This window comes from Tasmannia lanceolata, unplaced genomic scaffold, assembly GCF_043159265.1.
Source record: "Tasmannia lanceolata isolate RefF3 unplaced genomic scaffold, GAP_Taslan_0.1 ptg000018l, whole genome shotgun sequence".
Classification (NCBI taxonomy): Eukaryota; Viridiplantae; Streptophyta; class Magnoliopsida; order Canellales; family Winteraceae; genus Tasmannia; species Tasmannia lanceolata.
Genome location: NW_027518695.1, coordinates 18,168,494 through 18,191,981, shown reverse-complemented (window position 1 = coordinate 18,191,981; position 23,488 = coordinate 18,168,494). Strand labels below are relative to the sequence as shown.

The window sequence follows — 23,488 nt, the reverse complement described above, 5'->3', positions numbered from 1 at the left end:
TCCTCACCCCCCTTGTTTCAATAATGTCACTACTTACTTTATTAAACACTTTCTTGATTAGCTGTTGATAGCTTTTGGGGAATTGTAACAGCCTTTAAAAGTTACTTAGAAAAGTGTAAACAAATAGAGAGTGTCATTAACAAAACAAGTGCAGATAATCATTCCCAAAGATTTTGGAGAAAAGAGAATGCTAAAAGATTTCAAAGTGATGACAACTGAAGAAAAAATGGTTTCAATTATGGGTTTCCTATAGGCTATGTTCACTTGTTTTATAGCTGCAGGAAAAGAATCTGACTTAGAAAACTGGAAAAGAAAGGAAAAGAAACTGTGAGAAAATTTCTTTTGTGAGAAAATTCCATTGTTCACTTAGGCGAGAAAGGAAAAGATAGTATGCAGGCAAAGTGGTTTTCTCATGAAAGTGATTTTCTCATCCTTTTGGTGAGAAAATTTAGAGGGAAAGTGCAATAAAGTTGGTTTTCCACGCCATTATTTATATTTTCCACCTGTGTAATTCCTCTTTCCCGAGAAAACAAATGAACGGCGGAAAATGTCAAATCATGTCTAATCACGGGAAATTTTGGCTTACTTTCTTCTCCTTTCCTTTCTCAAGAAGGCAAGTGAACATAGCCATAGTGTAGTTATGTTCTTTTCCATTTTTCAACTGTGTAACTTCTATTACTGTAGGACATCTCTTTCACGATTTTGAGTAGTTTTGAATTAGTCATAGGACAACAAAAAAGGGATCTTCAACTAGACCAGTTACAGATCATCTATAATTCTTCTACAGAGACTAGAAAATAAAACAGATAGAACAGTCTTTTAAGAAAACTGATAAGAGTAACAAGAACAGTTACTAGGCACATAAGAAAATCACTTTCCGGCGCTATCAGGGCAAAAGCACAAGGAATGTTTTTCTTATCCTGATAGTGAGTCTACGCCAATCCAGTGGAACAATCCCAGAAAAAGAGGTATATTACATCATCGAACAGTCAAGCCATTAAAAGTTTCCGACTGTGGTTTCTAAAACGGGTAAGAATTTCATACTCGAGGAGCAGAAGGAATCAGTTGCCACCGCCATTGCCGAAGAGGTAGCCAAGGGAAGATCCACCACCAGGGGCAGCATGAACCTTAGTTGAAGGCCGGTCCTGTGTCAAAAAGAACCCAAAAAGTTAGCAATAGACAGATGAGAAGAGCGGTTGAGGTTGTTGAAAGGATAAGCTGACATAAACATAAAAAAAATAGACAAAATTATCATAGTAAGCATTGAATAGAAACAGTGGGTTTTAAGCACAGTTGATTCTATCCATTTTAATTCATTTGAACTGAAAACTACTAAATCTGAGGTTTTGATAGTGAGATAGTATAAAACTGAAAGAAGTTCATGAAAGTAAAGTGCAAAGAATAGAATCATCTGAGGACTGCTGGGGGAGGTCAGAGTAACAACCGGAAAGCAGTTTGAAAACAGGCGACAATTCCTAGCCAAAAAAATGGGTGTTTCAAATTGCGACTGACATTCGCATTCTTGGAGATAAATTGTAAAGAGTACCAATCTAACTGACACATAACAAAAATATCTACTTATTGTCTCCGAAGATGAAATCAAATCCAAACCCACCCATCTCTATTCCTATTCTCGTCTCCTGGTTAAGTTCTCAAAACGACAAAACATTAATCAGGTAAAAGAAATGGTAGCAGGTCTATAATCAGTCTGTGAAACGAAAAAGTGACAAGAACTACTCTTCCATTTCCTACTCTTCCCTTATTTTCTGCAATACTTTCAATAAAATTGGGATTCTAACTGATGTTTTGAAACTCACCCAAGTGGAAGACAGGTTACCTAATCAAGAATACAACAATTTTAAAACATGGGTTATATCGAAAACCCTCGTATCAGCTCACTCCATTGCGCCATTGCAAGGACCTAATCCTACTCACATATAATATGCCATGTGTAGGCATCGTGCAGTATATTTCAGTAGACAGAGCATTGAGAAATTCTAGTCTACCAAATTATATAGTCAGTTAATCAACAATGCTATTGACTATATACTTACTGTAACTAGAGTTTACATGTGTGGGATGACTTGTCCCCTTTCTGGACCGTAGGCCAAGTATTCTATATCATTATGTTGTTTTTTTCTAATTTTCTAGTATGTTGGAATTACCACACATAAAAATGGGTATGCCATCCTCAACACAAAACATACCACCCATGCTAATTTGTCATGCATGTAGAAAAAGTAAATCAACCCAGTTCTTATTAATGCCTAATTATATAACATCCTCTGAATTTTCCAGTTTGCAATTGACATGAAGCATAAATCAATGAATTGCAGAAAAAAAAATGGCTGAACTATCACGATTACGATTATGAGTATACCGTGATAAAGTTGCCACTGTTCTGACCGTCTGCCCGGAAATAATTGTTTGCTGGGTTCCCATGGATGCCTGCCGGGATCTGCTTACTGTTGTCTACTGGTGGAGAAGCCACGGGAGACTTCTGGACAGGTGGTGGGTCCACAGGTGAGTTCTGGACAGGTGGCGGTTCCACATTTTGGGCAGGAACTGCAACAGGTTTGGGAGCCTCACCACTCCCAAATAGGTATCCCAAAGAACTCTGACCCCCTCCACTGCTGACTCCACGGCCCATTATCTCCGACTTCTTTTCTTTATTTAATTAAGCCCAGATCCTGTATAAGCTTTCCAGAAGAAAAAACAGGTAAATATGCATATATAATGAGGTTCCATAAGAAACAGGACATGAAAACATATAGAATATAAAATCACGTTAGAAAAATGTATGAATAAATGCATCTTAATCTACAATAATGAAGAAGTGACAAATCTTTTCAAGTGAATTTGTCGGCACGGGTATTTATTAGGACAATTCCAACATTTAACGTTCATATCGGGAATTTTTTGTAGAAAATAAAACAAATTAAAATATTTTAAATAAATAAAATAACATAAAAGAAAAATAAAATTCTATGTATTTCCATGAGTGTTTATATGGTGAACGAGAGTCCGGTTGCACTTGCATCTGAAAGTACAATGGGGCCCACATGAATGGATGAACTAAATCATTCATGTGTTAGTCCCCATCGTAGATAGGCTCATAGGCCATGCCCCAAATTGAATCATACATTAATTTTCAAATAATCTTAAAATACTTTCAAAATAAGCAAAATTGAAAATATATTAAAACAAAAGACATTGATTGACAATCTATATTCCATCCATGATCATTAATAAAAAAGCCTCCACCACCACGTGGATCATGGATTATGTTTTTTAGTACCCACAACTTTCAAAAAGCACCACCACTAAATTCCCCCAAGATATCCTCAATTGATGCAGAAACACAGGAGAAGAGAGAGATTTTAAATCGGTTAAATGGAAAAGGGATTTTGAGATTTCGTTTGGCAGCTTAAAGTTTGGGAGAAGCTTGCAAGCAAGAGAAATTTAGAAAGAAAAAATGTGAGATAAAAAAAAAACAAAATATCAAAATTTGTAAGTTGGGACATGACCCCGAACAGTGGCCCCTGTTTCTTTATCGCATCATAAGATTAACCCAAAAATCATAAAATTCAATTACATGAGTGTGGGAGAGGGGATTGAGGGAAGGAAAGGATTGGAGTATAAGACTCGAATCATTCCCCACAAGTACATGCACAGATACCTGCAGGCATTCATATTAATGAGAATCTCGAACTTGACTACAACTTCGTATTTCCAAGTTTGACTTAGCCAATTCAATAAATAAATTACAAATTTATAACATCCCATAGAAATGGATCACCCAGCCCAGCCTAGGTTGGTCAACATTGGTTCACAAAACTGCACTTGTATACAGGACAACACTATGAACCAATGATGAGCTAAAAAACCAAATCACAATTAAACATATGCATATAAATTTATATATTTTTTATAGTAACACTTTATTAATAATAATAGAACTAAAGCCAGGGACAAAGATTGTCCAATATGTAAGTCATGTCTTAAAATCACCTCTTCCCAGCAATCTTTACCTCATTGGCTTTGTGGAGGACATGACAAAAGGATACAAAAGAACGATAACAACATCCCTGATCTCATGAATGAAATTAGAAGAGCCTTGTTTCCCAAGAACAAATAATCCTAAAAACCTTAAACCTTCTAACCATAGTCTAGAAACTCCCCGCATCATCGCGGACTCCCCCGAGTTGACTCACTTTTCCCTTGGCCGTGTTCCACGTTTTGCCCCATGAAGTTGATAAAAACTCATTTGACTCTCCCGAGTTATGACCACGTCAACCGAGTACTCAGCTGCATCAATCGTGTTCTTAGCCACGTCTGTGCCAAGTCGACAAGTATTTTTCTTGGCCGCATTTTGACCCACACCCGTGTTTTTAAACACTGCTTCTAACAGGCCCCAACTTCACTTCAAATTAAAAAATAATCCCTCCAAACCTTAAACCATTCCAGCCAAATAGCAAGCAATTACTTAGCAATGATACTGACGGCTGGGAACAAGTAACTATCTCTTATGGGAATTGAACCCGTGTCTTTCACATGAAAAGACAATGTCCTAAGTCCTAACCACTGGATGACCATGGTTTTAAACTTTCATTGACACATGTCAATTTTGGCCAACATGTGTTGACTTCTATGATGACCAAAGTCAGAAGTTTAATTCCTTGCATGCACCCACATAAACTAGAAAAAAAATCTCATAGATTTAATAAATACTAATGCTCATTACATTAATAAGATAAGTTCAAAAGTTAAAGCAATGGCATAATCATCAGCTTTCAAAACATATAAAAGACATATCTATGTTCTTAGAATGAACATTACCGGTCTAAGTTGTTTGATGGTGTTAAACCATTATGGATGAACGTCTTGCTTAAGTGGTGGTTTCTAAGTGTGTAGTTGTGCTTGTTCTAACATTTTCTGAAGTTTCATCTTAAATTTCCATAGTTTGCATGAACTTCAATAAACTTCCACGATTTTTACAAGATTTGCAAACTTCTATAAACTTCCAAGTACTACTTCGTAGGGCCCAACGTCCAGACCGAAACTGATGTTTGAATTCTTGCCAAGGACACAAGCAACAAAAATTCTCTAATCCTAAAGCATCAAATTTATAAATGCTAATCCCATGGTCCCAAAGCTATTAACAAGATCTGTCTTTTTATTAGAGAAAAAATGAAAGAGATCTAAGGAACTGGCTTCTTATATAATCCTTAACGTGAATTAAATTCTACGAGTTTTACATTATTTGATTGAATCCCAATCTTAAGAGCAAAAGAGATAGGTTCAACATACTCAAATTGCAAATAAAGAGACCCTCATGTAAACAATGTTTTAACAACTAGGAACAAGCCAAAAGGAAGAAATCTACTGAAAAAATCCTAGAACTTGTGACCATAACAAAGATAAACTTAGGTAGCCACGCATAGTAGCTTCACACAATCAGGTTAGAACATCTAAACTAGTAATGAGATCATACTACCAACAAGCACCCAAATTATACAGTATGTCAAAGAAATTACTAATGGAAGAGCAATGGAATGTAAAATGTTTCATGCTTCAATGATGGGATGATTACTACGAGTGTTAGGAGAAGAAAAAAGAAGACAAAGGTCACCAAAAGAATAACTTGGTGCTAACAAAGAGAAGTGTATATGAAGAATTCTCACAAACAACAAAAAAAAGGCTGATAAGGTCGTTCCTTTTTGCATGCAAGCAACACAAATTAAACAACTTGTTTTACTTAAAAGACGCATCATATGGTTTTTCTTATTTTGCATGGAAAGCTAGGGGTTCAAACCTTAGACTTGTCTTTACGAAGTACACCATATGACATCAGTTTGTTTTGAGTCTTTTGACTTTCAAAAGGACAAATAACTTATTTCCCTACTCTGATCTCATGGCTCAAAATGTGGCAAGGGTCACGAGGGATTCTCCTTCGGATGAGCCCCATAGGATGCAGAAAATAAATCTTTTCACTTCTCTCAAAATATTATACTATTTGAATTCGAATCATGACATTTGCCCCAAAAAAGTACAATTTATAAATCTGCAAGACAATCTTTTAAGGATATTAAGGGGCCGTTTGGATACGCGGATTTTAGAATCCAGGATTTTAGTTTGAAAATAGTGTAAAAGAGGGTTCATGATCAAGCTGTTGGTATCTTGGATTTTAAGTGAGAAATTCAGGTTTTAAAAATCTCTCCTGCATCCTGAGATTTCTAAAACCAGGAAATGTGGGAGGATCTGCTACTCTCTTGCTGATGGAAAGAAGGGCAAGAAGTCAAAAACGACTCAAAAACGACAGCTGGTCCGCTTCTTCTCTTGTCTCTTAGCTACAATTTTGAAGAAATCTCGGATTCTAAAATCGGTAGAGATTTTTAAAACCTGAATTTCTCACTTAAAATCCAAGAAACGCTGTCAGGACAGCGGAACAGCTTGATCATGAACCCTCTTTTACACTGTTTTCAAACTAAAAACCTGGATTCTAAAATCCGCGTATCCAAACGGCCCCTTAGCGTCTGCAAGGGAGCAGAGGTTTTCGGGGCAAGAATTCTACTAGTTTGGATACGCGGATTTTAGAATCTTGGATTTCCTCAAAATCATGGATGGAAGACGAGAGAAGAAGGAGACCATCCGTCATTTTCTGATTTCTCACCCTTATTTCCTCGAGCAAGAGAGTAGGAGATCGCCTTTGCTTCCAGGTTTTAGAAATCTCAGGATGTGGGAGAGATTTCTAAAACCTGGATTTCTTACTTAAACCCTTCATCTGCAACCTACTTCCCCCACATCTGCAACCTACTTCCATTGTAAAATCCAGAATTTTACACTCCTTTCAAACTTAAAACCTAGATTCTGAAATCCACGTGTGCAAATAGGGGGTAAAGCTCTTGAAAACAACAACCCGTGAAAAAGAAGAGACATTATGATCTACAATTTCCAATATAATATGCAACTTGTGATCTTCTTTAAGCATTTTTCTTTTTCTTTTCCATGGTGGGCTGCCATCGACTCCATGGAGAAGCAGACTAAAATTCTAGAAAATACTTCACAAATAGATTTAAAAATCCCCCACGTCCGCGTCGACTCCCCTGAATCGACTCCATTTTAAGCATTCCGAGTTGCGCCACATTGTTGTTCCGCATTTTTCCCTACATATTCGATACAAACTCCTTTGACTCTCCCGAATTATGACTGTGTCAACTGAGTACGTAGTCGCATCAACCGAGTAGTCATGTCGTGCCGTGGTCGACTAGGATTATTTTCGGACGCATTCCGCGCCACTTCCGCGTTTTTAAACACCTACTTCACATTATCATGAAAATAATGGAAAGTCGACATCCCGCTGGAAAATTAGGTATACATTGAGAATTACAGAAAATGAACTGTAAATGTCAGTTCACATACATCGTAAAGAAAATCAGCCAGCCCCTTGATGGCTATCCATTCTAGAACACCAAATTCTGCAATAGGCATTCAAAAAAAAAAAAAAAAAACCACAAACATAACACAGATTATGCGGCCGAAAGCGACACCTTATTGAATAAACAAACCAATCTACATCAATCCAAATGCTTAAACAATGAAAAAAAAAAAAAGGTTAAGATCTCACACAAGAAAAACAAATCAAAACAACATATTCTACAAAAAAGAAGCAACAATAACATTCAAGAGAAAAGGCAAAGCATCATTAGATTTTCTTTTTTAATGCTACTAAAAAAAAAGCTACAAATCCACCCCAAATGTGACTAAAAGCCTCGGATCTGCAACAGAGAAGTATTGAAGCATCATTACAAGAGAAATCCACCACAAAAATGCAATCATTAGAGCCCTAACATGAAAAGGATGAGAAATTCAACAGTACTGAGTGTATTTTAGTGAGATTTGACAGGAAAAAGCAGTGAAATGCAAGAAAGGGACGAATTTGAGAGTTGTGAAGAGAGATCTAGGGTTTCCTACCTTAATTTTCGGGTCGGATTTGGAGAGAAAATCGGAGATTCGAACAAGAAGAGAAAACTTGGGGAAGAAGTTTGGCGGAAAAGGAGGGTTTATATGGGGTATTTATAGGTTTTCACGGGGGATTCGCTTCCCCTGTCGGATAATTCACACCCCATTATCACGTGAATTGTGGCAGACTTTAACGCTCTTTAACGTCAAATCACGTTAAAGGGGTGCGAATTATCCTAAAGGGAGTGCGACTTTATCTTCACTCTTTGACGGAATTAAAGATGACGTAAGGTCTTTGTCTAGGCCTGCCAAAATTGGCCGAACCGAGCCGAAACAGAACTGAAAATTCGGTTTCGGTTTGGTTAAACCATACCGATTCAAATATCGATTCGGTTCCGTTTGGTAGAACCAAACCGATGATTGGTTCGGTTTCGGTTTGGTTTCCGTTCGGTTCGGTTTGGACAATGATAAATGCACCCCTTCTCATCGGTTGAGTTCGGTTTGGAGTGTATGATCGGTTCGGTTCGGTTTCAGTTTGGAGGTAAGCATGTTCGGTTTGGGAGTTGCCACGCCTATGTGAAGCCTTGGGACTTAGTAGTACTCCTTTGGACGACCAAAAGGTGGTGGTCTCCTTCGATCTCGACCGTACACGTGGCACACTTGCTTTGATTAAGCCGATCAGGCACTCTTTTGTTGATCGAGACCAATTGTGCCGGATTAGTCTACGATCACTGTCTTACATGTAGCCAGCCTACTATGGATGAGTTGAATGTATCTGCCAGATAATCTCAACCATCGATTTGTGAATCCAAAACTGATTATTGAACTCAATTTTACCTCAAGACCCTGTTAAGATTACGGCCAACCGATTGTGAGTCCAGAACCAATTATTGGAATCAAATCCATGTTAAATTTTGAGTCCAAGAATCAATTGGAATCAAATCCATGTTAAATTTTGAGTCGAATAATTGATTCTGGACTTACAATGTTACCATAATCTCAAACAAATAAAGCCTTAATTTTGAGACAATTAATCAGTTTTGGACTCACAATCGATTCTCAAAATCCAAAACAAACAGAGCATAGAAAGGCATCCACCGAATCAAATTCTAAATCTCACGATGTGACAAAAGAATCAAGTCAAATCAAAGCGAATCCGAAGATTCCCATTGAGAATTTGATTTGTATCTATACATGCCAATTTATGGATTTACCCACTTCGGGTGCATAAACATTTTGGATCTAAGTAACAAAAATGAAACAACTTTGCATCATGGTTAGCTCACAGAAAATCAAGAAATTCGAAGAATTCTTTTTATATATTCGTTCAAACATTCTACATTTGCGACGTGGTATAATTAGGTCCATTGATTCAACTAGAGTCTACATTTTAAATGGCCCCACCTCCTTGATGTATTAAAGCATCATTTGGGGTTTAATGAAAGATGCTAAACCATTGGCTTTATGAGTGATTAATCTTATAGATGAGATGTTCATTCGCCATAAGACCAACACACCAAATGATGGTCCATCCTGTCACATTAGATTTTGGAAATGTCTTTCCTGAAATGCAAGATTTTCTATGTTTGGCTAACTCATTTCTATTTTTTTTTTCCTAGAATCCTCAATTTTCCCTGCTTTCTAGTAAAATTTCAATCCTATAGGAGCGCAGAATTTTTTTTTTTTTTTCCGAAGAATTTTTCCCCGGATCCAAAAAGCATTCACCACCACTTTTGGGGGCTCACACGTGCCACGTGGATGTAATCATGTCCGTTGATCCAACCAGTGAAGAAAGTCAGGCATATTTTAGTTGGCTTTTTTTACTATTAGATCATTTTTTTTGCTCTTGGGACTTTTGTGGAATTTCCGCAGGAAAACCACGTCTGGTTGCTGGTTATATAGTGGGCACAAAAGAATCTCATGAACCAAAATAACCCCGCACAAAACCCAAAGCTGGAAAAAAAAAGATCCCATGAACCAAAATAATCCCGCACGAAATCCGAGGAACCAAAATAACCAAAAGAAAAACTTTTTTCTTCCCAACAATTCAAGTTACCAAACAAAGCATGGGATTTTTATTTTACCTGGATTTTTTTTTTCCCACAATAGTCCGGTCAACCAAACATGGGATTTTTATTTTACCGGATACTTCCAGGGAGTTTTTTTTCCCACCAATCTCCCAGGAAGTTTTTTGCTCCACAAAAGTCCCAAGAACCAAAAAAATTCCAGCAGCAAAGAGAATCCTGAGATACATTGGAGGCACGACAAAGATGCATAGCTCTTAGGCATCTTAGAGATGAGATGTCCCATGAGACCAAGACAGTGTCGACCATCTTCATAATGTAATTATAGTGTGAATTATAGACATGATGATTCGATTATTAGTCTAGACCTTCCTTTTGACGGGTCCAATGACATGGATCGGACAATGCATAACCTAACCATCAAATCAATAGTTTGCAAACAAATGTCTAAAACAAAACTAAAATAAAAAATGTACTATAAAACTTCTCACGTTATGTTAACCGTGTGAAGTCCCTTGCAATGTTGATATTGGAACTTTAAGGGCCCATTCAGTTGAGTCCGCATAAGAAATCGTGGATAGTAGACTACTTTTCCATCAATTTTCCGCTGACCAGATGTTAAACATTGATGAGAGTAGACTACTTTTCCATAATTTTTATGGTGACCAGATGCTAACGTGGAGAGTAGACTACTTTTCCGTCAATTTTCCTTTGACCGGATGTTCGGATGGCATCCCTGGCACTCTCTCTTCCCGATAAATAAATGCACATACAGGAAAAATTATATAACAGGGCCAACATATGTTAGGATGATTCTAATGCTCCTATCCGTGGAGGCTTCTTCATTGTGCCTTCCATTTTAAACCTCAACAAATTGAATGGTTAGGATTATGCGATGGAGAAGATTTTTGGGGAATGGCCCATCTATATCGGACCGAACAAACCATTTATTTGTTGGGGCCCTACGTGATTACAGCGGACCCTAGAAATCGTCTCTATGAAATGATCCTAACCGTTCAATCCATGGAGGTTTCTATATCATGCCATCCCTTTTAAAACTCAACAAATCATAGGGTTGGGATGATCCGATGGAAAATATTTTTTTGGTCGTAAGCGTGGACAAACAAATGACTGGTTTAGATCAATCAATAATGGAAAAAATTTTCAATGTAGCCAAGCATGGCCTTATTTGGTACAAGGCTTCTACCTTGCTTTTGCTTGAGCATGTATCTTTTATCTTGATTAGTCTTGTGACATGGATACATGTATATTGCATATGCAACTGATTACATAACTAAGCACAAGGTAGAGATTTACTTTAGGGACTATTTGGACACAACAAAAACTATTTGTAGCTAACTTCAATTACATATATAATCTTATAAGCAAATAATGATTATAATAGTTCATAAATCTTAGTCAATGGCTTACAAAATAGCCTTAATGTCCCATTTTCAAATAAAACTAACATAATAATCTTGTTCGCAATCAAGGGTCCGTTTTATGCCCTGTTCGTGTGAGATTGTATCAACCGATTGTGAGCACCCCAACCGATTATGGGACTCAAAATTACATTATTTTCGAATCTAGTAATCGGTTGGAAGGCTCACCATCGGTTGTCACAATCTCAAAACGAACAGGGCGTTAGCGGTATCCAAAGCATATTTACCAAAGGCAAGAAGCGAGGACGTGGTCTTATAAATGTTCCCGAAATATTTATTAGTTTACATTGTTTTTATAGATAATTAAATAGATAACATGTTTATACAAAAACATATCACATATGCATAAGTCATTCTAAACAAGTAATAGTCGTCTATTGTCGAGTAATAGTCGTCTTTCTGATATTAATTTTTTTTTATAGGTAAGTTGGGGTTAGGCAGGACCCCATAACTAAAGAAAGGGGGATGTAGGATCGTAGTGCTACCAACTATCCCAAAACCAATTGGTGATGGGAAAGGCGCAACCATTATCTTTATTAAGAGTCCAGACCAGGAGGCATTGCTGGCACAAGGCCTAGGACTACGCGGCCAACCTCCGATCTGGGTCCAGGGGAACAAGGATCTCAGTGGATTCAAGTTCTTTTAACTAACACTAGAGACAATAACTTCGGGGAAATAGCAATGGGTTCCCAAAGATCCTATACGATACGGAAGTAGCTCAACAATCAATGCATGAGTGTTAGAGTTACATATTGGGCTAGCTTGGTGGGTGCATAGTAGGATCTTCAGGAGCATCTTCGATACAAAGGGCGGGGGTATTTCTTCTTGGAACCTTCTCCCATGCCTCGCCAATGGACTCGTTGTGGTCCGTCAATAATTTATGTTCTTGAGGTATCATTTATCCAAGATCTATCCCCTTTCTCCCCTGGGTTTCCCTCAAAACTAGTCATTTTTATCGGATACGGACACAAACTGTGGTCTGTTGAGCAAGTATTTTCTCTGCCATGTAAAAGAAAGGCTAAAATCTTATGCAGAAGCATTTATGAAACACCGACATTTTGACGGAGGTGACCATATGCAAGTAAGTAGGTGGACGACAGCAGTTAGTGGCCGTTTGGATACAAGGATTTTATAATCCAGGATTGTAAAATTCTGGATTTTAAACGTTGAAACTTGGAACATTGATAGGCTAGAACTTGGATTTTATAAGCTACACTCCACATTTTCAGGATTGTAAAATCCAGGTTTTAGCGGTGTTGATCTTCTAGCTCAATTGGTTAAGAATTTGTTCTTCAACTCTGAGGTCTGAGGTTCAGCCCCAGCTAGCTAACATAAAAAAAAAAAAATCCAGGTTTTAACTTGTAAAATTTACGATTTTACAATCCTGAATGATAAAACCCATGTATCCAAATGGCCCCTTAGTGACTCTTAACTATGGATTAGTTTTCACAAAATACATGGGTTGAGAACATAAAACTTTGAAAGAAATAAGACGAACTTACAAAACAGTTTGTTGACTTCATAACATGTGTATTTCTTGCATTTGGGTAGGAGATATTTCCATTTTCACTACAGTAAAATCACTACATGTAATAGCAGTGACATGTGAATGCATGGATGAAGATTGAACAGTTTAGATGAATATGAATCGCATATGGATATATTACATGCATGAATGGCTTCATGTGCATGTTATTCAATCATGTAAGCGAGAGAAAGAGAGACTGAGAGAGAGAAGGATCTTTCTTACTGTTGTTAACCGGGATGAGTTGATCACCGGACTGACTATGAAGGGATCTTCGAGATCTCTACTAAGAGCCTGTGCAAAGCTTGAGGCTTTGAGAAGAAAGGCGAGTGATCGCTCCCTTTCAATCGGAAAACCCGTTCTGGAGGATTTGAATTTATCATGCTTTGCTGTAGAGGGAGAGGTATTGCATTATCCTCAGGAGTCTCTATATAAAATCTTCGGACAGAGCTGTAGTTCTTGTCGGAAAGGGATAGCTTCTCCAGAACTGGTGCAAATGGAATCGGCCTCATTGAAACTGATGCCAATGCCACATCCTAGATAAAGAGGCAAAGAGTTCAAACTTTAAACAAAAAGAAATGGTGTAGGGGTATCATTAAAATTAGATAGTGTCAGGATGCATATCTGAGGCACCAACATTGTGCTAGTGTGAAATGCCATTCAGGAAAAAAGACAATTAATCTTTTCTGTGGCTGTTATTAAGTATTTACTAAAACAAGTTTCTGTATAATTCTGTACATAAGGAGCTGATACTTCCAACTACTACATATTGTAAACTCTTTTCATGGTTTGCAGTGCTCATTGGAAATTGTTACATCCAATGAGATAAAAACAGTGGACATGAAACAGAAATGTGGGGAATGGAGGGAGATGGAAGGAAAGAAAACGAAGGGATGATGTACGGCTGCCTTTCATGACCGGTAAAACTGGTAAGAAAATGGCTATCCCTGGATTTTGTAATGCCATTTCCGAACAGGGTCAATGTTTTTAATAGCGATAAATCATACCAATACTTAAACAGGATAACAAAGAAAAGTGGTAGAAGGGCTTAAATGTGGTTCAAATTTGCAATCCAATAGCTGGAGTCATACTGGGAGCAACAAAGGACGAGATTAGATCAACTAAAATAGTTGGCCCCCATTTTACTTTTTTGTGGGCTGTGCATTTACACTGAAATAAAAGCACATCTCTCTCTCTCTCTCTCTCTCTCTCTCTCTCTCTCTCTCTCTCTCACACACACACACACACACACACACACACACTTATTTGCTTATTTATATAGTGAGTTGTAGTATAGAACTACAGATTTCATAGATGAAGGCCAATAAGTTGAGGTTTTCATCTAGCTCAGTGAGATTCTGTATTATAATACATTGTGGACAAGTTCTCAATATAATAATCCATATTGATGTTAGCATGTCAGGTTCTTTGGGACAGTCATGCCCAATGGCTCTTTTTTTTTACACCATTTATTTATTTTTTTTTTTTACACCAGTCATGCCCAATGGCTCTTGACCATGGGTTCAAGATCGACACCCATCCTTTTCAACGTTGGATACTAAATCATAAATTATTCATAGCTTCCGCAGCCAACTTCATATTGCCAAATTAATCCTGTAGAGAACATACCTTAGCAGGACTTTGATTAAATAGCAACTCCCTCAACAATGACTTGTCAAGATCAATAGCAGTTGGGGGGTACTCATTTCCATTTGCATATAAAAAGATTTGAGCCTGTCTCATCAGGTCAATTGGACCAGCCTGAAAGAACAAGGACATAAGAAACAGATATTAAAGATAGAAAACTCAAAAGGCTAAACAGCAACAGAGGATGTGTCTGCGAAACCAATTATTAAATCAAATCGCACTGTGGTTTTTAAGTAAGCATGATAAGTCTGGCAAACATAACTTCACAGAGCTGTAAAAGCCGTAAACAAGAAGAAGCATTGCAATTTTATCCTAATCATGAGTCTCTTCAGCTCTATCAGCTTCCATTCCACATGTGCTGGACACATCATACACCGGTTTTGACTCAACCTCGTGTCTACCACTAGCACCCATGTCCATTTCTGTACAAAACTTGGGGCAATTTTTTTTTTTTTGGGTGAAATGACACACCCAAAACTTGGGACAAGTTTGGCAACCATGAAATTTTTTTGCTCGAATGTTTTTCCTTGGAAAAAATGATTTTCTAAGGTGTCTTAACCCCTTTGCAGGTGGAAATTATTTCAGGAAAACTTTCAAAGGTTTTCCTCTGGATAAGTTTCGAAGGCATTACCAAACCTTCTAAAAATCATTTTCCATGGATATAGTTGCTTGGTCAAACAAGGACTTAGTTGCTTGGTCAAAACTCAAAAGCTATCCGCTATATACGACCATAAGCAATGAAGAGCTTTAGGCCAGGGTTAGGTCGTGTGCATACCAAGTACTGTGAGCTCAAGCTGAAACCTTGAACAATGTCACCAGATGTAGATTCAACATGGTCTGATGGTTAAGCGGAGTTGCTAACCTAGGTTGTATTATAAGTAAAAAACAAATGCAAAAGAAACACAATGGATTGAAGGAGATTTAAGATGCCTAGGAAGAAAATTAACACGCACACGCACACGCAATCAAACCCTTTCCTTCAATTATGTTCAATTACTCCATTTGCTACTTCTTTTGCATTTTACCTGATTTTCATACATATTGATTTAATTGTAACTTTTGTAACGCATTCCCACTTCTTGATCTTAATATCTAAACATTCACTGGAATAATGCAGAAAAGAAGCAAACGGTATCTACTGTATTTGTTGTTTGAAATTCACCACATACAAGAAGCATAAAAGAGTATAGAATAAAAAAGGGAAATGGATTTCGAAGAAATTGCAGGTCTTGATGAAGATATTTAACAACAAAAATGTGCAGAGACAACTCCATATTATAGACAAATCATTTTCTAGAATTTTGGCATAGTTTAAAGAACGGAGAGAACCTGTTGGGCAAACATATGAAGAGTACTCTGTCCGCTAGTCAGCATTGCGGCAGAAACAAAAACAGCTTTTGCAACCTTAAATGGAAACTCCTCCATTGCATAAGATATGCATGCACCACCAAAATCATGGCCCACTAAAATTACCTGCATAAGTATTGGTAGTGTTCCAAATTCAACTCAATAATTGTTTCAATAGCAATGAAGATAATAGAGAAAAGCAGAACCAGCAAATGTGGTAATATTGAAGAATATCTTCCACAAGTAAATCAATGATAAAAATCATATAAATTTTGCAGTTTTGCATGCGGAAGGTTCTTCCAACAATAATGTAGCCTGTTTTTCATATATTTTTTAATAACAATGCTAAGTTTTGCTGATCAGACTTACATTTGGAAGTTGCATTTAACATGTCAATAACTTCATCTGTAGTGATTGGGGGATTGAGGTTAAAAAGGTGTAGTAAAGTGAGTAGAGAGAATGAGAGTTCAGTTAGTAAAAAATGACACAGCTTTTACTAACAATGAGAGAGCTGAGCTAGTAAAAAAATGGCATAGTTTTTACTAACAAAGCATTTATGGAAGTATAAAAATGATTTGCAAGACCACCAGGTGGTTAAATTATAAGAAAAACAATACAGAAAATTGATGACTTAAGAAATTGGTAAAAAATCAACACAAGGATAGAGTTTTCAAATCACAAACGAGCGGCAGTTTCTAGCCATTACTATGTTGTGAACAACATGATAAGCAATTGACCAGGGAAGAATCAAGGAAACTGAAAAACCGATCAAGAACATTGTTACAATAAAGTTAATAAAACATTCAAAAAAATAACACTGTTACAATAAATTCACAATCAATACTGGCTTGCTTCTCCATGGAAACTGGATGGGAGATGATCATCTTGTAACTCTAGTTCCCTAAATCAAGTGATGCTGGGGATGTGAAGTAGACATCCACCTCGCAGTTTCTAGTGATCAAAATGTTGCATATGTTAGGATGAACAGTTTTCAAGTCCCAAACTGTGGACGAGAAGTGGTAGCATCATTGACTAGAAGAATACAATTGCAGCCAACTCTTTTGTCATGTATGTTCTTCGAACCAGAAGTTACTAAAGCATATGTGAGTTGAGAAGAAATTAATGGAAGCATAAGAAAGAGAACAAACCTTCTTCCCATCTCCAAGCTTCTCAAGAAAATCAGTAAGTGGCTTTACATATTGAGAAAGACTTGCAATGTTGTTTGTATCAAATGAATGAATCCCTGAGCCAGTAAGATCTATGGCATCAACTTTGAACCCACCCTCCTCTAGAAGTGCAATGGTTTTGTACCAACACCAAGCACCAAAACCACCTCCATGAACAAGAACAAAATGGTTGGTCTCTAGATCATCAATCTTTAGATCCTGTTAAAGGAAAATGACTAGAAGTTAGCAAAAAGAAAAATAATGGGAAAAGGATTAGAATGAGATACCATTTTAAAAAATAGGATTAGAAGGACATTGGTAAACAATTGGATTCTGGTTTAGAAGTCATAAAGACAAGCATAGTCATTCACTTCCTGTTCAAGCAGTTTTGATAGCTCTATGAATCATTCATTGCTAACATGATTGGACCATATTACAAAGCTTTTTGTTGAATGTAGTTAAAAGTAGATGAGGTAAAATGTGCTCCAACTGGCAAAGAAAAAAGTTAATCACATGTACGGGCATATCATCAAAGCTTGGCACAAGTGACCCTTGACACACTAACTGCAATTAGCTGAGAAGAAATAAACTGCCACATTAGAAATGAAAACGATCATCACAGATGGCTGCCTCGCATTCTGAAATACTGCACCGAGCTTTAAATCATTGGCCCCTCTATAACTACAGGTTTCCATTAAGCCTTGTCCAATCAGGCTTCAAAGGTGAGCCTAAAGGTATTGGACTTAGGCCTCAGCTGTCGCTTTTGAGGAATACCTACAAGGGGCATAATGCTGATGAATTGAAGGCTTTTCAGTCAAAGATCCCAGAACATGAAGAGGTAAGTAAATATGTAATCTAAAACCCCAGCCACATGTAGGGGGTTTACTACCACAGTGATGATTTCTCAACATATATTTGACCCCCTTTTGTTCTCATCCTGAGCTTGGATTAGTAGATTTATCAATCCTTGCTAGAAATTCATTAAGATAAGAAGCAAGCATTTCCCGTCCAGAAAAAAATTAGAGAATTAAATTCTCAAATCCACCTTTGTCCTCTATCACAGATGAACATGGCAAGAAATGGGAGAGAAAGAAAAAACTTTCCAGATCCACATTTACCTTCTATAGTTAAGAAAGAAAATGCATGGCCTGAGTTACATTACAACAACTGCCGTTTTAAATGATTATTTCTAGTAAATGTAATAAAAGTGTAAAGTGTAACAATTGCACATTACTCAACAAGTGTGCCACTTCTTGAGGTTTCAATCAGCTGTTGGTGTATTAAGGTGTGTTCAGTGTAGTATATGCTTCAAGGATCGAAAGGTCAAAAGAACTGATGGTGCACACATAAGTCAAAATTAAATACACCCAATGCCTACTGGCTCAAGGTTACACACATGACTTAATCCTGAATAAAGGCCAATGAACTCCAGATAGGATACAATGGACACTAAACAGAAGCCTTTATCTCAAAAGAGAACTTGCATTGTTCTAGAAGGTGGGTGTGCATCTTTCCTTAGTCATACAGAGCAAAATTGTTAAATACATAAAAATCTCTCGGAGGCAGTTACTCCCCCACAAAGTACTTAAGAAATGGAACAATATATATGATAGAGATCGGCCTCATGGTAATCACATTTTTTCCTATGTCCAGGGGCTGGTTTTGAAATATAAAGTTCAAGCTGAGCTATGAAAAAGTTTCTGAACTTCAATGTAAAGCCTAAGTCCATATTTGTGAACCCATGACTCGATTTCTTAATTTTATGCCTCGTGACTCGTAAGAGTTTTTGACAAGAATAGAAATTCAGTTGGAAAAAATAAAATTTTATATCAAAAGATGAAGAAAGTAAACAATATAACCCAATAGCACATAGATAAAGCACTAAGTGAAAAAATATAAATAATGATATGCTTGTAACTTGCATGCACAAAAATAATTAAGCTCTAAGTTCCAACTTCCAACTTTTCAACCATTAAAATAAGAAAGCACAGCCCCAACGACTCGACTCGACTCGTAAGAGTCTTATTTTTTCGAGTCGACTCGCATCGACTCGTTCGAGTCACCAGACGACCCGGAAGAGCCTTCAACAGAGGCGAGTCACCCATGCGACTCGCCTCGAAAGCCCAGCGACTCGACTCAACTCGGGAGTTGACTCATACGAGTCGTAAGAGTTTGACAACTATGCCTAAGTCCTTGCATAAACTAAAAATCTCAGTTTAAACAGTTTTAAAGAAAATTTTATACCACACTTTGGATGAACCTATATCAAGCGCATAAAATAATAAAAAAGAAAAAATTGCCTAAATTAGCAAAATTTAGTGAATTGTGTGACGGCATGTCAGCATAAGCAATTCAGGCACTGACATAGTTTGTAGTCATTGTGTGAGGCCAGATCGTACAAGTTTGCCAATATAAATAGTTTTTACACATGTTCTGTGAGGTACCTGAAATGGTTTAATTAATAAGGAATTACCCAATGCTACTCTGATGTATCATATTTCCATGCGTTGTAACTCTATCAAACACATGGAACCAATCTTGATTGATAGTCATTTGTGTAGTTGCTTCAAAAAATCATAACTTTTGGCAGCAACCACCGAAAGTGACGTCTACCCAATGAATGCTTAGAACTCTAGACCAATCATGGTTGGTCCCACATATACAATAGTTTAGTAAGCATGGGAATATAAAACAGGTGATTTATTAGATAATCGAAAACAGAGGATCTTGAGTACTATTCGAAATTCAGAAGAACTACGTGGAAGAGCCATTGAGCAGCTCGAAAAAGCCCGGGCTCGCTTACGGAAAGTGGAAATGGAAGCAGATGAGTTTAGAATGAATGGATACTCTGAGATAGAACGAGAAAAAGAGAATTTGATTAATGCTACTTATAATAATTTGGAACGATTATAACAGCCTGGTAACTTTTTTTTTTTTTTTTTTTTTTTTTTTAATGAATTCATCTTGCCATTTCAAAAAAAAAAAGTTACCAGGCTGTTATACTTGTGCAGCCCATGCATAAGAAAAATTTTATCTCCTTTTTTCCTGAACAAGTGAAAGTAAAAATTTTATAAAACATATGAAAATCATAGCCAACCACTCGTGTGCTCACTCAGCAGCTAATGTAAGCAAAATTGCCCAAAATTCGCAAAAATTTAATTGATTTTAAGTGGCAATATATATTAATCTATCAGGACTAGTGAGATTTCGCTCAGTGGTAGAAATTAGGATTGAGATCGTAAATTTTGGAAGTCTCCGTCTCGGCTACAAAAATAAGAAACATGCTCCAACAGATCCAGGAGTTGACTAGATTCCAATTGTCCAGGTAGAATCTAAGGAAAACAAAAAACAAAATTTCAGTCCGTCCAATAAAAAATAAGAATCGTATCCTACTATGTCCAGAAATTCCCTAGATCTCGATAATACCAGAAATTCTCTAGATCTCGATAATACAATGTAAAATAAGAAAGACATGAAACTTCAATAAAGATATGAAACTTAAATTGTCAAGGTGATGGAAACCAACAAAAAAACTGTAATACGTACAGAAGCCATGGTTTTAAATATCAGCCCAAACATTTTGTTTCGGCTGAAATATTTCGATTTCGGTTACTACTGAAACGGCAAAAAAAGAAAAAGAAAAATCAGCGCTGAAGAATCTTACCCTAATTATGACCGTGGTTTTGAACGGAAATGTTTCAATTTTGTACCGAAACCGAAATTTAAAACCTTGCCAGAATCTCACGAGATTTTGCTAGCAGTAAAAACATAGAAAAGAATAGTTAAATAACAAATCGCATGCTTGCATGCCTAAATGCTCAAAAGATCTCAGTAATTCCGATCTGGATTTCAACGATTCTAACAGACAGTTACCGGATTAACGAGCTGATAAAACGGTATAACATAAAAAAACATATGAACCTTAGATTGTCAAGGCAACAAAAAACAACAAAAAAAAAAGATACTCTAATAAGTCCAAAAACTCACGAGATTTTCGTAGCAGTAAAAAAAATTAGGAAAAATAGATAAAAAACAAAGCGCATGCTTATATACCTAAAATCTCAAAACATTACAGTAATTCCGCTGTGGATTTTGACGATTCCAACAGAAAATTACCTGATTAACAAGCTGCTGAGGCTGAAAAAGAGTATCCGTGATAGATCTCGCTCTAGAACTCGAGCTCCTAGGCAAATCCTGCTTTTTAGAGCCAGAGATCGGATAACGAAGAGACGAGGAGCGATCAAATGGAAGATTTGATCCTCCGTTTTGCTGATGATGCTGAAGGAGGATCGCAGCGAGAGCTTGTTCTTGGATCAGAGTTTCTTCGATACGATCTTTTCTCGAAGATCTGATCTTGTTCCAACGATTACTGGTTCCGTTCAAAGGAGGAGGATTCGTAAAACGCTTTGAGGACTTTTTCTTCTCCTCCTTGTGAGAAAAACATGAGAATATACCTCCCATTAGTTCTGCATCAGAAAGGAGAGATTTCTAGGGTTTCTAGGGGTTTTTTTTGCTTGTTTGTAGAGAGAGAGAGAGAGAGAGAGAGAGAGAGAGAGAGAGTCACAGAGAAACGAGTTTTCGGTGAGAGTTTTGCTTTTTGTTTTGAAGATATGAGAGATAGGACGAGGAAGAGTGTTTATATAGAATGTTTTTATGGAAGTGCCCTTGATTCTTTGATGAATTACTAAAATGCCCTCAGATTTTACCGTTACGGTTTTTTATTAAGCAGTTCGTTGTAACGGGGAGGAAAATGATTGTGGCGCGGGGGGGGGGACCCAGGTGGACTACATCAAGTGGTGGGCCCGTGCAATCTTTGACGTACACGTGGCTAATTAAAGCTAATTGAGACATCAGTATACCGGGACCCACCTTCATTGGATATAAAATCAGGACCCTTGATCTTATAGATCATCATGAGATGATCCACATGGTCTAGGTCCCATTCCTAATTGGCATCCAATGCGTAAGATAAGGGATTACAGATATTGACGGTTTAGATTTTAATGAAGGGAATCGGATCACTTACAAGGGGCAAATGTGGGACCCAATAAGTTATCGTTAGGAACGAGCCTAGATGGGTATATTGCTCGAATACTTATGGTCTATTCGCCCCCTTTATTCCCTGGGCCATACCCTATGGTGTATTTATGACTACTCTGTTAATTTACACTACAAGGGAGTGGCCCGGGGAAGATAAGGGGCAAATTTATCATTTCCCTTTTGTATTACCACATATGCATGATGCATGGTAGGGCCCACTAGACGAATGGTTTACCAGGCCACACGATTAATTTAATTAAACCCCCATTACTTTTGGAATCTCGGATAATCTTTGATTCTTATCTTATATTAAAGTGGGGGAGGTCATACTCACAACAACCATGTTTGGATAGATACATCCCCCTTGAGGTTGTTGTGGTCTTGTTTTTTGCACTGTTGGAAAGCTTATACGGAATTCATCTAGAAGCATAGGACTATGTTTTATTGGAAAATTATGGTTGTTGAATTATGAGTGGAAGGGTGACTAGTTTTACCTTATCTATTAAATAATTAATAAAGGTAGTTAACCTGCTTTTAATAAAGATTATTTGAAAAGTCCTTTGGATCTATTGAGAAAAATGATAAGGAAATGTCACTCCCTATTAAGGGAAATGATTTGTTCTCCACCTTTTTTTCACTTCGGATGTGAGAGGCCTTCCAAGATTTAAATCGCTTTAGGCCACGTTTGGATACCCACGAGATTAAGTTTTGGATTTAGTTCATATTTTGAGCTCGATCAGATCTTCTAGATTTCCAAATCAGCTACGACAGTGCAAGAAATTCCAATTTTCAAATCTGTTCTGCGAGACATTATTTGGAAATCAATGTTTGTAGCAACTTCCTTCACCATCGTTGCTCCGGCAGCAGCGAGACATCCCTACCTCCCTCCCTCAAAACATGGTCGTGAAGAAGATTGATGTAGTTTGTATCCAAAACTCAAATCCAAATCAAAATACAAATGCATGAGGTATCCAAACGGGCCCTAAGCGTTTTCCTGATGAGGCTGAGAGTTTGAAGGTTCTTTCATGGACGTTGAGTCTTTTTATTGATAATGGTGACGGTAATGAGGGAGTCCGACTCGACCTGTATATGTTTGAAGTTCTTCTCAAGGGCATGCTTTAATCTATGATGGATGGCATCTATCTCAAGGTATGTGATTTGGTTTATATTGACATTCTTGGAGAAGCCCCATGGATGTTGCTTTCAGCATGCCGAAGAAGGCCCCCTATACTAGACCCATCCTTCTCGAGGGAGGCATCGGTATTAACTTTGAGACTCCTCCCTCGGTTTTGTTCCATATGCAGGATTCCGGGGCTATAGATCTTGGGAAGAGAG

At 37.4% G+C, this 23,488-nt stretch overlaps 2 protein-coding genes across 4 annotated transcripts; both read right to left on the bottom strand.

The window, feature by feature from the left end:
- Positions 1 to 791: 791 nt before the first annotated feature.
- On the bottom strand, positions 792 to 8,133 carry LOC143851841 (protein SPIRAL1-like 2). 2 transcript variants are annotated; one of them, XM_077361337.1, is made up of 3 exons: positions 7,975 to 8,133; positions 2,381 to 2,699; positions 792 to 1,145 (listed from the first exon to the last, which is right to left on the bottom strand). In XM_077361337.1, the coding sequence occupies exons 2-3, from the start codon at positions 2,648 to 2,650 to the stop codon at positions 1,062 to 1,064; spliced, it is 354 nt and encodes a 117-aa protein (XP_077217452.1). In that variant the 5' UTR covers positions 2,651 to 2,699; positions 7,975 to 8,133; the 3' UTR covers positions 792 to 1,061. The 2 variants fall into 2 exon arrangements, with proteins under 2 accessions (XP_077217452.1, XP_077217453.1); XM_077361338.1 differs by having other exon boundaries at positions 2,381 to 2,690; positions 7,975 to 8,130.
- A 3,971-nt stretch (positions 8,134 to 12,104) lies between these two features.
- On the bottom strand, positions 12,105 to 21,707 carry LOC143851840 (putative methylesterase 11, chloroplastic). 2 transcript variants are annotated; one of them, XM_077361336.1, is made up of 6 exons: positions 21,230 to 21,707; positions 17,096 to 17,332; positions 15,930 to 16,073; positions 14,583 to 14,714; positions 13,179 to 13,489; positions 12,105 to 12,446 (listed from the first exon to the last, which is right to left on the bottom strand). In XM_077361336.1, exons 1-5 carry the CDS (start codon positions 21,572 to 21,574, stop codon positions 13,214 to 13,216), a joined length of 1,134 nt encoding a protein of 377 aa, XP_077217451.1. In that variant the 5' UTR covers positions 21,575 to 21,707; the 3' UTR covers positions 12,105 to 12,446; positions 13,179 to 13,213. The 2 variants fall into 2 exon arrangements, with proteins under 2 accessions (XP_077217451.1, XP_077217450.1); XM_077361335.1 differs by having other exon boundaries at positions 12,105 to 12,427.
- Positions 21,708 to 23,488: the final 1,781 nt, after the last annotated feature.

Excerpts from the sequence above, each read along its gene's own strand:
- LOC143851840 (XM_077361336.1), bottom strand. The coding sequence starts at position 21,574 with ATGGGAGGTATATTCTCATGTTTTTCTCACAAGGAGGAGAAGAAAAAG. Across the intron at positions 17,333-21,229 it reads CTCAGCAGCTTGTTAATCAG|GATCTAAAGATTGATGATCT; the intron begins GTAATTTTCTGT and ends TTCCTTTAACAG. Across the intron at positions 16,074-17,095 it reads AGCTTGGAGATGGGAAGAAG|GTAATTTTAGTGGGCCATGA; the intron begins GTTTGTTCTCTT and ends ATACTTATGCAG.
- LOC143851841 (XM_077361337.1), bottom strand. The coding sequence starts at position 2,650 with ATGGGCCGTGGAGTCAGCAGTGGAGGGGGTCAGAGTTCTTTGGGATAC. Across the intron at positions 1,146-2,380 it reads ACAGTGGCAACTTTATCACG|GACCGGCCTTCAACTAAGGT; the intron begins GTATACTCATAA and ends TTTTTGACACAG.